Below are 13,988 nucleotides of genomic sequence, written 5' to 3'. Positions count from 1 at the left end.
CGTCGTTAATGGTGCGCATGTCAATCCACAGCGCATACTTATCCTTAAAGAATTCCTTTGGGCTAATTTGATTGCCAAACTTACGCATGGCCTCTCTGTACACGTCTGCGGGCTTTATCCCCTGGGAGTAGACCTTGTTTGGAACGCCGTTAATATTCACGCCGACGTTAGTAATGTTGGGGTTGTGAAAGGCCTCGGAGTCGCGCTTACCAGCCTCATAGGGCTTAGCAAACACCAACATCAACCCCGTAAGACTTCTTCGGGGGAGGTTAATGCTTTGATTGATAACCTCATCCGTCTTATCCAAGAAGCTAAACGTCTTATACATCACTACGTGGTTGTAAAGGAATGCCTTTCCGGCGCTGTATTCCATGCCAGCGCTACGGGCCAGCTCTTCGCTGTACACCGTTTCGTACTGCAGCTCTAAGTTGGTGATAGAATAAGGATCGACAGCTCCACTGATTGCGCTGTCCATTCCTCCTATGACGTTCGTAGTGTCCGCCAAGGTTACTTCAAACTGTAACTCGGATAACTGTCTGGGGTAGTACACGCCATGACTCGTAATCACTTCGAAATCCAAAGGGATAACGTACTTACTACCATAGGCGGTCTTTACCCTTGTTGCGTCTGCTACTGCGGTTGCTCCACTGGAGTCCGTAGGCGCGGGGTTAGTATCGCTGCGAAGCTTACGAAGAATAACGCTTCCAATTCCCTGCTCTATCTTTTGTGCACGGTCAAAGGCTGTTAGCCACAGGTCCTTATACGTGGCGTACAAATCGTACCTATTCAAATCCAAGAGGGATTCCCCTGCGAACTTGATTCTCATCTTAGAGACGAGGTTCCTACCCACATTATTGACGGTATAGCGCTTGTCCTTGGTGTTTGGCTGCACCGCTAGGTCAAACCTTAGCGCCAGGGTACCAGGAACTAAGACTAGGTTATCCGTTAGGCGGGGTACGCCTACGTACAGGGTTTCCCCAGGTCTAGCGCTGCTGGGGGTAAAGGTGACCCGGTGAAAGGTGCGTTCTGCTTTCAGTCCGCCAACCTGCTTAGGTAATATGTTGGGGTTTAACTTTGAGCTTATCATATATAATGGAAGTAGAAGGAACGGATTTTGACCCCACCACCGAAGAAGGTCAAGTCGACATTAACGACGAAGAATACGACGCATGGACTAAAGGCGCGGAAACCGACCCCCTAATCTACGACATGGCTCTAGAAGACAAGTATGGTAGTAGATGGAAAAGCTTCAAGGCCGCCTTGAATCGCATGTGGCAATCAAAAAACCACGGCAGCCCCGTCCCTGAGTACTTGGAGCTTCAAAACATAGAGCAGCCTGAGGCAGCCGCACGGGAAACTGTAGAGTGGGCAACGCAAGAGTTAAGGATGCGTCATCCCCACATTGACACTGACGCGATAAGGCTCACAGAACGCGGAAACAAAGTCCTCATAAGCGTCAGAGACCTAAGATATCCCAACAAAGACCGCTGGACGAACCCACAAATCCTCTTCGACGAAAATGGCTCGGTCAAGGTTAACGTGGCAAGGTTAAGGGGCTTTCAAGAGGCCACCCGAAGCATGTTAGAAGGTATGGAAGCATTGAATGAAAGGATTGCGCTAGAAAAACGCGCTATCAAACTACAAGAAACGTTGAAGGAAAGGGAAACAGAGTATGAAAAACAAAACCGACTACTTCTCGATGCTCAAAAGAAAGAAATCGAGGGCAAGAACGAAGTCATACTGCAATTCAAGCGAGAAGCTGAAACGGCTTTAGACGAAAGAGACCAAGCCAGACAAGCCTTCAATCTTGCTCTAAAAGACCTGGATATAAGCAAGGAAGAAGCCAAGGACTTACGTACCACCATAGAGGGTTCTTTAGAGGAACGGCGGCAGTTGGTTGCCGAAATTAACACTAAGGAAGAACAAATCCGGCAAAGAGATCAGGCTATTGAAGACCTGGAGGGGCAAATAGAGCGGCAGCAGGAAATAATCGATGACCAAACTCGTACCGAGGAAGAAAGGGAAGCAGCTCAAAAGGAAGTGGAGGCCCTTGAAATACGTCTTGCGGAATTGCGGGCTCAAAAGGAAAACCTGGAAAGAGAATTGGGGCTTACCACCAAGGAAAAGGTAAAAAGAGCCCTTTTGAAGTATGGCGTTCCGCTGGCATTTGCAGTCGCTATTAGCACCGTAGTAGGAGTTATCCTATCCGCGCTTAAGGCTACGGGCGCGGGCGTAAAGAAATTAGGCAATGGGCTGACGGACTTAGGGAAAAAGATGGCAGCCGGCATTCCTGGGCTGCTTGGTTCGGTTGTTTCCTTGGCACTTAGGGCCGGCGGAGAACTGTTGAAGTTCGTGGGCAACAACATTTGGATCTTGGTTGTCGCTATTGGGGTGGTACTCCTGAAGAAGCTAGGTCGATGAAGGGACCTTGGATTTCCTGTCCTTAGAATTGCTGCGCTCTTTCCGCGTCCTTGATTGAGGATGACGAAAGATAGTATTTGCGCCGCCCTGATAATTTGGGGCTAGCGGCAGCACGCTCATAGTGGAAATGGGTTTATGACTCCAAACCGCATCGGTAATATTGCTGCCTATGCCTATACTATTTATCCTTGCGGCACCCGGCGTCAGCCCATCGGTGCTACCATCATCAGGAAATATTTGTAACTTAGCATATTTACAATTAATTACCATATGAAACGTGACCGGCGTCAGATCTTCACTGCTAAATTTGTATGGCTCCATCGAAAAGTGGGCCGCTCTTCTGCTGTTCGGGGAAGTTCGATAGGGGGGCAAAGGCTCGTCATTCTCATCGACAAGCCTAAACCCCACATTCGCGCTCACTCCCGTGTTAATGCTAATGGTGCAAATGACTAACGCAGGACCTCCAACTTCAACCCACATTCCCATATCGAACCACTCATGTCCTTCGTACTCCTTCACGTCTAAGTAGTGAACGTAATACATTTCACTTAAATGCGGATTCATATAATTTAAGAATCACAGATTCTCACAGGCTTAACACTGTAAGAGTGCTGATGGTCGCGTGATTATAAGGTCGATCTCTTTGATCTTCTATGCTATTTATGCACGCCGACGCCGTGTCATCTACGCGCATTTGCAGCTTTACCTTCCCATGGCAGTTAGCAACCATATGAAGAGTCCAAACCGATAGATTTTCGACGCTATTCGTTGGCGGCTCTACCGAGAAATGTGTAGGCTCTCTGTTGTTTGTCTTCGCGCGCATGGGCTGCAATACTCCATTGTCGTCGCAGAAACGAAATCCTACGTTTGCATTACTAACGGCCCCCAAAGAAAGACTGCATAATATCAACTTCTTTCCCGAGTAGTTCAAATTCACGGACATGCCCGTGACATCAACCCAAGATGCTTGGGTGTATTTTTTCTCGCCTGTGTAAGTCGTATAAACGCAATCTACTCCAGCTACGTAGGGGTTATTCATCGCCATATATAATAGCTCAGACCAATGCTTGCAGCTGCTAGGCCGGCTTTTAGTAAGTTATGGTCGTATTCCTCGGGTATCGTAGGCATAACATGGGCCTTCTTCGATGGTTTCTTAACTACGGGTAGCTTCGCTTCGTGTGACTTTTTTGGCTTCTCTACGAAGTGAGGAATGTTCCTAAGAGTGTCAGAGTTCACGTCGTTCACCCCAAACTTCATATCCTTAGTAGCTCGCTGCAGCTTGTTGTTATAACCCACAACGGAATTGGTGTTAATAACTAAATTACTTGGCATTAACCAACAACCAGGCGACAAAGCGTAATCCAGTCGCACTTTAGACTGCTGCACCGCTAATTGATATCTCTGCACCGACTTGGATATGTTGTTCTCTATTATTGCAGACTCAAATAAAGTTAGGAATTCTTGTTGCGTTTCCTGTGAAGCGCCTTGGGATCCAACAATGGGGTTGCGGGTATTTACCTGCGCTCCCAGGATGCAGTACACGAATGCTTCAATGCTACGGTTAATCCTGGCTAGGTTCCTTAAACCTTTTCCTTTCATTAACACAAATGGATCCCAAGTGCCGGGGTAGTTCGTTTGAATTCTAGTAATTAATGAATTATTACCCTTATTACCACCCATATCACTGAACTCTAACTCATTACTTGGGTATTCCTGATGTCCGTAGTCAGCCGGCTTCTCACCATTGGCACCCCAAACGTAAACTATACCCAGCCCATGCGTCTTACCCTCCTTATAACGAAAGTCTTTTTGCTGTGGTTTGAACTCATTAATTAACCTTTCCAGGGCTGCGGCGTCATATCGGTTATTCATTGGATTAAATGCCTTATCTCCCGGTAGGGGTGCGTTAAGCTCCTTCAACAACCTCCTTACCGTAAAGGCAACGTGAAACTGCATAATTGGAATGTGGAACATGTCCGCGGCAACACCACAGCCTTTAGTGGCAGCCCAAATAGCAAAGTTTAACTGCTGTGGCCAATACCGCATGTTGGGTCCTGCTAACCATTCCCTGGTCTCTTTACCTGACGTATGCTTCAACATCGTCTCTTTAAAGATATTCCTTACTACTACGTTAAATGATTGTTTACCCACTGAAATCTTCAGGTGCGTTACCAGCTTTTCGAAGTTGTTTACACCACCTTCAGCATCGTAAAATGGGTAATCTTCCGTGGTTAACAATAAGTTTCTAGGAAAATTAGGTGCTTTATAAACGGGCTTATGAACGGGTGTTTTTGGGCGTAATTTTTCCAATCCCTCTTCCAAATCCTTATTGCTGTAAACTAAGTCATTATACTCTTTGAAGTAAATCCCGTCAGATCTGCTTTCAAACTTCGAGGTTACTGCTTTGGGATACAATTTCTTAAATGCTTCCCAATTCCAGTGGCTGTTATGTGGTTGCTCCTCTATGTTATTTCCAAAAGCGTCGTACATTAGTATATATAATGGATGTTATACCATCAGCGCCTCCACTTTATCCTGATTTACCTAGGGAGGGGCCTAACGAATTAAACGCTGAAAACTTTCGTCTGAATAAAGCGAACTTAATCCTGGCTTACTTGGAAGGGCAAACAAAACACTATGAAAAAGTTAGAAAAAAGTACGTTAGAGCCCGGAGTACGCTACATAAGATTGCGATAACTTCAGGATCCATATCCGTTGTGTTAACGGGCTCCGGCGTTGCTACTTCGCTTACTGGGCCGGGAATAATCATTGGAGTTCCTTTAGCCGGCGTTGGGGCAGCCTGTGGTATTATCTCGGCTGTTGCTACGGGTATTATGAAACAGCTGTCAAGCAAGATATCCAAGCATGACACGACAATAGCTCTGTCAAGGGCTAAAGTAAATACTATCACTGACCTTGTCTCAAAGGCTTTGCGTGACAGAAAGATAGACGACGTAGAATTCTCGCTTATTCTGACCGAAGAGGAAAAGTACGAGAAATTAAAGTCGGACATAAGGAATAAAAAAACAGTCGTAAAAGATCTTTCCGAGGAATCTCGCAAAAAGATCTACCAGGAGGCAAAAGAAGAGCTTCAAAGAAAGCTTGCTCAGTAAACATCTGCTTTGAAAAGAGCGTGACGGGATTCTATTTACATATCGAACGTCAGTCTAGAAATTACGCGTAATATAAATTCAGCGAATTATTACGCGTAATATAAATTCAGCGAATTATTACGCGTAATATAAATTCAGTGAATTATTTGCATAACCTTATTTGACAAATTATTACGCGTAATATAAATTCATCGTATGAATTACGCGTAATATGTTATTGTCGCCTCGGAATCCATCCTAACAGGGGGTGGTTGGGGTCAATTTTGTAAAATATTTCGTAAATTACGTCAGGATAATAAGGAATATCCTTATCCAGCCGACAAAACATCCACTCGGCTTTTGTCATATCAGAAACCTCGGGAATAGACTTACCGGTAATTTCAGACAAAAGGTAGGGAATAGCTTTGTAATATTTCCCTAGCTTTAATTTTTTCAGCGTTTTCCGTAGACTTTGTGGGGTTGGCTCTTCTAAATGGTCTATAATTTTCTTCTTTACTTCGTTGTCTAAATATACCGGTCGATAACCTTGGATATGACTCATCCAGTCCCTGAAGTATTTTATTCTTTTGTATGGCGTCTTCTTACGACCTCCGTTGGAATAATATTGTTCCCTGGTAGCACAAGGCACGGCATTACGAATATTTTTACCGCACTCGTAACACTGTGCTGACGTGTCGTCTTCTATTTGCATTTTCTTACCACAACAAATATACTTATTTGGCTTAGTAGGTACAAACTTGGGTTTCAAGCACTTTACACAGAAATCATAAACAAACTCTTTACAATCTTCGCACTCCATATATAGACTAACATATTTGCGCTGTTGCCCCCAACCACACTTGGAGTGGGTTGTTTCCGTAGGTGGATTTTTGACACGGGCCTTGCCCGTGTTGAGATTGCGCTGGAACCCCCATTCCCTATACTACTCCGACGTAATGATAAGATTGCGTGACAAACAGGTAGCCCAATATTATCAAGTCAGCGTTTGTACTATACAAGCACTGTCTTGTTTGTGTGTATTGTTTGTACCCACGTTTATTACAATCGTTATCGATTTTAGAGCTCAGACATTAATATCCAATCTTGGTACTTAGACAATTGTGATTTTACCATGATTTTCTTTTCCTTGTAAATGTGTGCACAACTGTACTTGTAACACAATATAATTTTCACACTTCACTAACACTAAAGATGATTTCCAAGTTTCAGGATGACGAAAACTTCAAGGTAGGATCGTTATAAGATTTTTCTAGCCTTTAGTTATCCAATAGAAGGGTCATGTTTATAATTTTTTATAGTTTGAAAGGGGACCTTCACCGTTGGCTGAAGCATTTTAATCTGGTGTTCTTTGACCTCTTGTCAAGCACTAGAAAATATTCTCAAAATGACGGAATATAAAATGTAAGTGTTTTAAAAGATATCCACAGCCACGGATAAACCATTTTTGAAGGCTTTGTATATTTGTTTGGGGAAAAATCCGTGTTGACTATAGTGAAATGATTTTTCTTTATTGCCGATCAGTCGGCGTGATTATGTAAATATGCGTGATTTTCGGGCCAAATGGACGTTACAAAAAAAATCATAAAAAATTCAATTTTCAGTTGCCCAAAAATTTCATTTGATATTTACAAAGAGGAAACATGATTCTTTGATTAAAAGATATTTTTTATTCGTGAATCGATGTAACAGTAGAGTTATTTGGCACGTAATTTCACCTACGTAAAAGTGCTTGAAAAATTAAAAATGATTGAAAAATCCTTAAAATATTTAGTATAAGTCCAAATGTTTTAAAAAAATGCCTATTGATAAGACATTATCTCTAGTTTATGGAACGTTTCTTACTTGGTTGAAATACACAAAATATTTTGAGATCCAGAGTACTTTTGGAAGTGCTGTAGAATGGCCTCGAAAAACCGGAAGTGAACTTTGAAATCAAATGTAGACGCCTATCTCCTAAAATATTTATCTGATCGAGATGAAACTCACACAACGTTGTTAGTTCTTATAGGCCTACATTTTGACGAAGTTTGAAGGATTTTGAATTTTCGCATTTTACACGTCTTACCTGACCAACACGGACAACCGCTCTTAATGACTTTATCTTTGGATTCTTGATTTCATTATTCGATTCGAAGATTCATTAATGAAAACAAATCTTCAATATTTACAATAAAATTTTTGTTTTTGAAAATTCGATTTACTTGGCTTGTAGGCTCTTGTTTATAGCGCAAACAGAAGGTAAGTCATTATTATTACATTTTCCTTGCACAAAAAGTTGTTTTTGCATTTCAGTTTCATATATGCTTGGCTTTTGTATATGCCAGGCTTTGAAGTGCGTTTTCAATAATGAATGTTCGAATCGAATAATGAAATCAAGAATCCAAAAATAAAGTCATTAATGACCTCTACGTGTTCACGCTTGAGGTGGTTTGACTGCAAAATATGTACTTTATTAATAGCCGAACAGCTAAAACATTAATACAACCTCGCTGATATAACCAACAAATTTATCAGCGTACATATAGGTGCACGTAATATTTTGAAATATTGCCAGCCGTTTAAACAATAGGTTTTTTCACTTTGCTTTATTGGATTGTCTAATATATATGTTTAGGCACTGCCTAAAAGCGGCGCTCCCGATACGGAAGTCACAGGGAGAACAATTTGAATGAAACTGAAAGGTAAAAATTAGATCGGGGAAAAAATAGTCAATTATTTTTTTATTCGAAATGATAATAATTTCTCCCATAATAAAAACCATGCAGTGAAATCGAATCAAAATGCACTACATTGTTTTTTGTTTTTTTTTTGTTTTTTTGTTTTTTGCGCGAGTATACTCTCCCACTTAGGAATTTTGTACACAACTTACCACCACCCCCAGGGGCTAGTTTTGTTCTTGGAAGATTCTTCGACAAAACGTTTTCCAATGCCGACAGTTTTAGGCTTTGATTCTATTTTACTTAAAGAAAAGCGAAAGCTAACTACAGATAATACAGTACAATATCAAGTTCAGTGAAATTTACCTCGGATGTCTTTCATTGAGATCGAAAATTAGGACAAATCAAGACCAAAAAACAGACTTGAAAACTGGTTAAGGTGAGCAAAAAATGAGGTTTACTTAAAAAAAAAAAACAGAGCTTACATTCATTTAAACAGTTGACAAGAACAACTGAGACAAAATAAAAAATAATGCAAAAGGCAATGCAAAATACAAAATGAATCATTTCTTTAGCAGTAAATGTTTTTGAATATTTTTTAGCTTTTTAGAGTGAAAGTCTGGTAGGTCTTTATACAATAACATCTCTCAACAACACAAATTTAAGCTGATTTTTATAATCATACTTGCTCGAACAGCTTAATAAACAGTTGAATATTTGGTAAAAATTCATATTTCATTTAATGATTAAAAAAATTATCCGTGTAGAAAGTCTGGTAGGTCTTTATACAATAACATCTCTCAACAACACAAATTTAAGCTGATTTTTATAATCATACTTGCTCGAACAGCTTAATAAACAGTTGAATATTTGGTAAAAATTCATATTTCATTTAATGATTAAAAAAATTATCCGTGTAGAAAGATATCTAAAAGTCTTCTTTGTTTTGCCGACTGGATCCCGCGATAGGAGGCGAATAAAGCTTTTTCTTGAACGAAAAACATACGATAGCTGGTTAAAAACAACCGAATTGTTAAAGATTTACAAAGCTAAATAAAGGACGAATATTTGTTGTAACATGCTCTTCGTGTTATATTTCCTCCAGCATTAAAATAAATTAATCTTATCGATAGAAATATAAAAAGTTTTGAGAGAAAGTCTTTGATTTCTCGATCGATTCGTCGAGAAAAATGCTTGTCAAAAAAAATATATATATATACGATTGTTTGCTAAAAAACACACACCTGAATTCTTGTAGAACACTTCTTGATCCATCTTTGACAACATGAAAGTGTTTTTTTAATTGTTTTTGGTCTATAACTTGTCCTAAAGCGATTTTTTCTGTGCATTTGAGAGCCGCATTTGTGAGTAGTTTTGCTTTGATATCAAGCGGGATTCCTGTGTTGTGTACACGGACGGACGGACGGACGGAAGTGACGCCAGCCAAACCATGAAAAATCAACTCGATGGTTTACCAATTTTTTCTTAAGTATGGGGCTCCGCTAATATATTTCTGATTGGCATATTTAAATAACAATAATTATAAATAAATTTCGTCATACCCCCACTCTAATGTTTCATATCGTTCAACAAAGTCGGAACAATAAGCCAGTTAGATATCGTGTAACATATACTCGTAGCACTTCACTTGCAATATACAACGGCTAGTCACTAAGTATCTGTTCCGTCCACAGAGAGTGCTTTAATCAGAGATGGATGCTGTCATTCCTGCTGATGCATTTGAGAGAGCAAGGACAAGTATTTTCTATGCTTCCAGTGCAGAGGTAGTTCAAAGCCTGGTTAGCGCTGGAGCTTCTGTAAACGCGATTGATAACATTGGAACGACCCCTTTGATTTATGCTATCAGGAATAGCATCACCAATGTAGGTGGCATTCGTGCTCTAATCGATGCTGGTGCTGATGTAAACTACAGTGACAACGACAAAAAGACCGCATTGTTTTATGCTGTTGATTTTGATGATGTAAACATGGCTGCTTTACTAATTAACGCTGGTGCTGATGTCAACAGGACTGACAGTGAAGGACAAACACCTTTGTTTTATGCACTGAGTCGAAATATGGTAATTCTTTTGGTTAATAATGGTGCTAAAGTTAACGAAACTAATAACGAGGGAAAAACGGCTTTGCATTGTGCTGTAATAAACGATAAAGAACTCCAATTTTCTGCACTTGTCGATGTTGGAGCTCATGTCAACGCAAAAGACAAAGAGGGGAAAACTGCTTTGTTTTACTTAAGGGGTACTCAAACCATTACCCGTTTATTAATAAACGCCGGTGCTGACATAAATATGAGAGATAAAAAGGGTTATACAGCTTTATCGTATTCAGTCAAAGAACATCGTGCTGCTGTCGTAACAGACTTGATTGATGCTGGTGCCGATGTCACCATAGCTGACAATGAGGATAAAACTGCTTTATTTTACGCCGTTGACAATAAAGATCTTGTTCTTAAATTGGTAGGAAATGGCAAATCTCAAGTAAATGCGAGAGATATTTACGGACGAACACCACTGTTTTATGCTTTTACAAAATCTCTCGAAATAGCTCGCTGGTTGCTTGCTAAAGGAGCCCTCTTGCACATTACGGACAATTGCCATCTAAGCATTCTATCGTTTTACATCCATAACCATTTTTGCCATTTGGGAAGGTCATCCATACTTAAAGGGACTCAGCTTTTTATAAGACATGGAATTTTACAAGAACAGGTATTCCAGGCTGTCATTGATACATTATTCTGCAAAGTTCTGTCTTCTCTTTCTGCTTCCTACTCTATTTCTGAGGCGTTACAGTTTGCCATTGAAAACATGGACCTTAATTCCAAATGCACATACAATCGCCATGTAATTAGACAGATGTTAGAAACTGTAAAGAAAGAAACAAACGAAAACAAAGATCTTGTTAAAAGATGGGAATCCTTGGTTCCTAAAATACTAAGATTCCTGAAAAATCTAGGTGCCAACCCGAACAGCGTAGATTCCGATGGCAACACTGCTCTTCACTATGCAACTCGCTTACCTTATATTGGCATCTCTCAAACAACCGTTATGAATATATGTTTGCTTCTGAAAATACTTGGAGTTTCATTCAATGTCAAGAACCACCAAAATGAAACGCCCCTCCTGTATTGTTTATCTGGGGATGCGTATGACATTGCGAGCCCCCAGCAGAAGCTTCCAGCAATTCAAAATGTTGTGAGAGTATGTAGTTTTCTGTTAAAGAATGGAGCAAGGGTTGAAGAAATATCACGAGCTGGGGAATCAGTCTTTCACCTTATTTTAAAGATTTGTCATCATGGTCTAACTCTTTTCCACGTTGAATTTGAAAAAAGCATTCCAAAAGAGACAGAAAAAGTATTGGAGTTGATAGTACAGGCAAAGTTATGCAATGACGGATTCACAGTAAATAGGAGAAACACCAATCTCATCTCTCCTCTTCACCTTTGGGCATCGCTGAAATACAATGCTCTTGCTGTAGACCCCATAGGTGCTAATGCTTCCACTTCTAAAGATGAATCATTTGAGAACTATTTACAAAGAATTTTTCAACTGCTTTTGAAATGTAACGCAAAACTGAATGATAGAAACATTGATGACGAAACACCTCTACATCTTTGCAGATCATGGACTGCTGCCAAGCTCTTGCTCGATGCTGGAGCAAACCCAAACGACCTGGACTCATTGAGACGCACGCCTCTGCTTGTTGCTGCAAGAAACCTCAAATTTCTTCGAACGCCTGATCGCTTGTATCCTGACGTATTGCTTGAGCCAAAAGCATTCTGGAATTTAGTGCTTGAAAAAGGTCTTGATCCATGGGCAGTTGACAAGAATGGCGAGTCAGTCATGAGTGTATTAGTCAAGTCGGAAGCCTTTGCACTTGCAGAAGCCTTGCTGGACGTCGCCTGTGAGACGAACTTTATTCAATCTCCATCCATTGCTGTTTCGCTTTTGAATGCTGTTTGCAAAGATGAGTCACCACGTGCCCTCTGGAAAAGCATCCTTGTCGAGAAGATTTTAAAGTCATCGAAAAGCTATCTCCTTGGAAAAGAAACCCAAGACACTCCGCTTCATCTTTGCTGCAGAAATATCGTAAGAGAGCCAGGAAACCTTCTAGGAAGAACATCTGCTCATTGGACAATTGCTAAACAGCTTCTCAGTGTTGGAGCCGATTGCAGAATTGCTGATACGTCAGGACTTTCATGCCTCGACATAGCAAAATCCTGTCCTGAACTCCAAGATTTGTTGCTCAAACCAGTGGAAGTTATCCAACTACTCATTCCCTGGATGTCTGTGTCAACGACATATCAACTACAGTTGGCCAAAGTTGCAAGGCGACAGGAATGTGAACAAGTAGGTCAGTTTTGGTACCACCGAAGTCATTTAGCCTCTGGTTCATTCGGATTTGTTTTTGCTGGAATCAATGAGAAGGATGGCAGAGAGGTTGCTATAAAACGGATCGAAAAGCTGCGCCTCCAAAGACCAGAAGACCAGCGGGAAATATCAAATCTTACAGCCCTTGCAGACTGCGAACAAGTGGTTCGTTACTTGTCATTCTACGACGATGATCATTTTTCATACGTCATTTTAGAACTTATGGAAGGAAATCTGGAGGAGTACTTTGATAGTTGTATCTTTGACCTTGAAAAACTTATAGGACTTTGCTTAGATGTCGTAAAAGGCCTGAAATACTTGCATGATAATGATGTTCTTCATCGCGACCTAAAACCAAGCAACATACTCTACAAAACGCACCCTAAATTGTGCCTGAAAATTGCTGACTTTGGCCTTAGCCGTCGTATGGATAGTACTGGTTCTTTCTCAGTATACAGCACCAATGTTGGAACCAAATGTTGGATTGCTCCAGAGGTTTTGAAGTCTTCTAAAGATTATTCAAAACCTTCGGATATATTTTCCTGTGGACTTCTTCTTCATTACATTTTGACGGTCAAAAAGCATCCATTCGCCGCCGCTGCAGTTGAAGGTTCCAAACCAGTTAGTTTGTTGCAAACGCACGAAACACAGTCTAATGTAATAAATAATAAAATGGAAGGATGGGATGACTCGATCTGTCCTGAAGCAAGGCACCTTGTGAAAAAGATGCTTGACGTTGACGTTATCAGACGGCCAACAGCAACCGACACATCGGATCATCCTCTCTTTTGGCCTAAAAAGAAGAAGATTGACCTCCTTTCTTCTGTTGCCAACCAGCCAGAATTTGAATGTCCACGTGCTAAACGACCACTTCCTCTGACTGAAATAGAGGCAGACTTTGATTCCATCTTTAGTGTCATTGTCGTTCATCCCACATGGGATGACCCAGCGTATTTACATATGCCTGTTATTTACGCTGAAATGATGAAGAAACGAAAGACACCGTACGATACTTCCTCTGTTATTGGATTAGTACGATTCATGCGAAACGCCATTTCCCATGTCTCTGAGGATAAGAGACCAACACCAATCAGAAAACAGCTTCTGGAAGACTTTGTGTTTTTGGAATATTTTCCAAATTTGGCAATTGAGGTTTTTGAGGCTGTGACCAAGCATAAGTGGGATCAGACAAGAGAAGAGATCAAGTACGCCATGAATAAATAACAAGGTAACGTACTCTCAACTGATACAAAGACTTATTTTCATATTTTTTTAATTTCTTTGTCTATAATTTAGAAAATACAAAATTGTCAACCGTACGGATAATTTAGCGAATCTCTTGTAGCTACTTGTTTCAGGCATTATTTTATTTATTTTATCATAAGTGTCAGTAAAAATACCAGCTCTTT

The 13,988-nt window shown here is 40.6% G+C and overlaps 2 protein-coding genes across 5 annotated transcripts in view; one reads left to right on the top strand and one right to left on the bottom strand.

Moving 5' to 3' along the window:
- The window catches only part of LOC116286501 (long-chain-fatty-acid--CoA ligase 1), a 62,777-nt gene that overhangs the window by 27,778 nt on the left and 21,011 nt on the right, over positions 1-13,988 (bottom strand). The window lies entirely within an intron of this gene.
- LOC116286486 (uncharacterized) overlaps positions 1-13,988 on the top strand; it is a 28,682-nt gene that overhangs the window by 12,018 nt on the left and 2,676 nt on the right. The window contains exons 1-2 of one of the 4 annotated variants that reach the window (XM_089028850.1): positions 5,830-5,925; positions 9,886-13,807. In XM_089028850.1, coding sequence (XP_088884976.1) covers positions 9,904-13,803 — 3,900 coding nt within the window. In that variant the 5' untranslated portion in view covers positions 5,830-5,925; positions 9,886-9,903 and the 3' untranslated portion in view covers positions 13,804-13,807. Of the gene's footprint in view, positions 1-5,829; positions 5,926-5,993; positions 6,762-8,347; positions 8,631-9,885; positions 13,808-13,988 lie in introns of those variants that run through there. The other 3 variants (XM_089028849.1, XM_089028851.1, XM_031693009.2) reach the window with 3 other exon arrangements.

The sequence above is a fragment of the Actinia tenebrosa genome, unplaced genomic scaffold, assembly GCF_029948245.1.
Source record: "Actinia tenebrosa isolate PJP-AT-01 unplaced genomic scaffold, QUT_ActTen_1.0 PGA_scaffold13__45_contigs__length_12533684, whole genome shotgun sequence".
Lineage (NCBI taxonomy): Eukaryota > Metazoa > Cnidaria > Anthozoa > Actiniaria > Actiniidae > Actinia > Actinia tenebrosa.
Note: the sequence above shows the minus strand (reverse complement) of the source record. Positions and strands in the feature narration are given on the sequence as shown.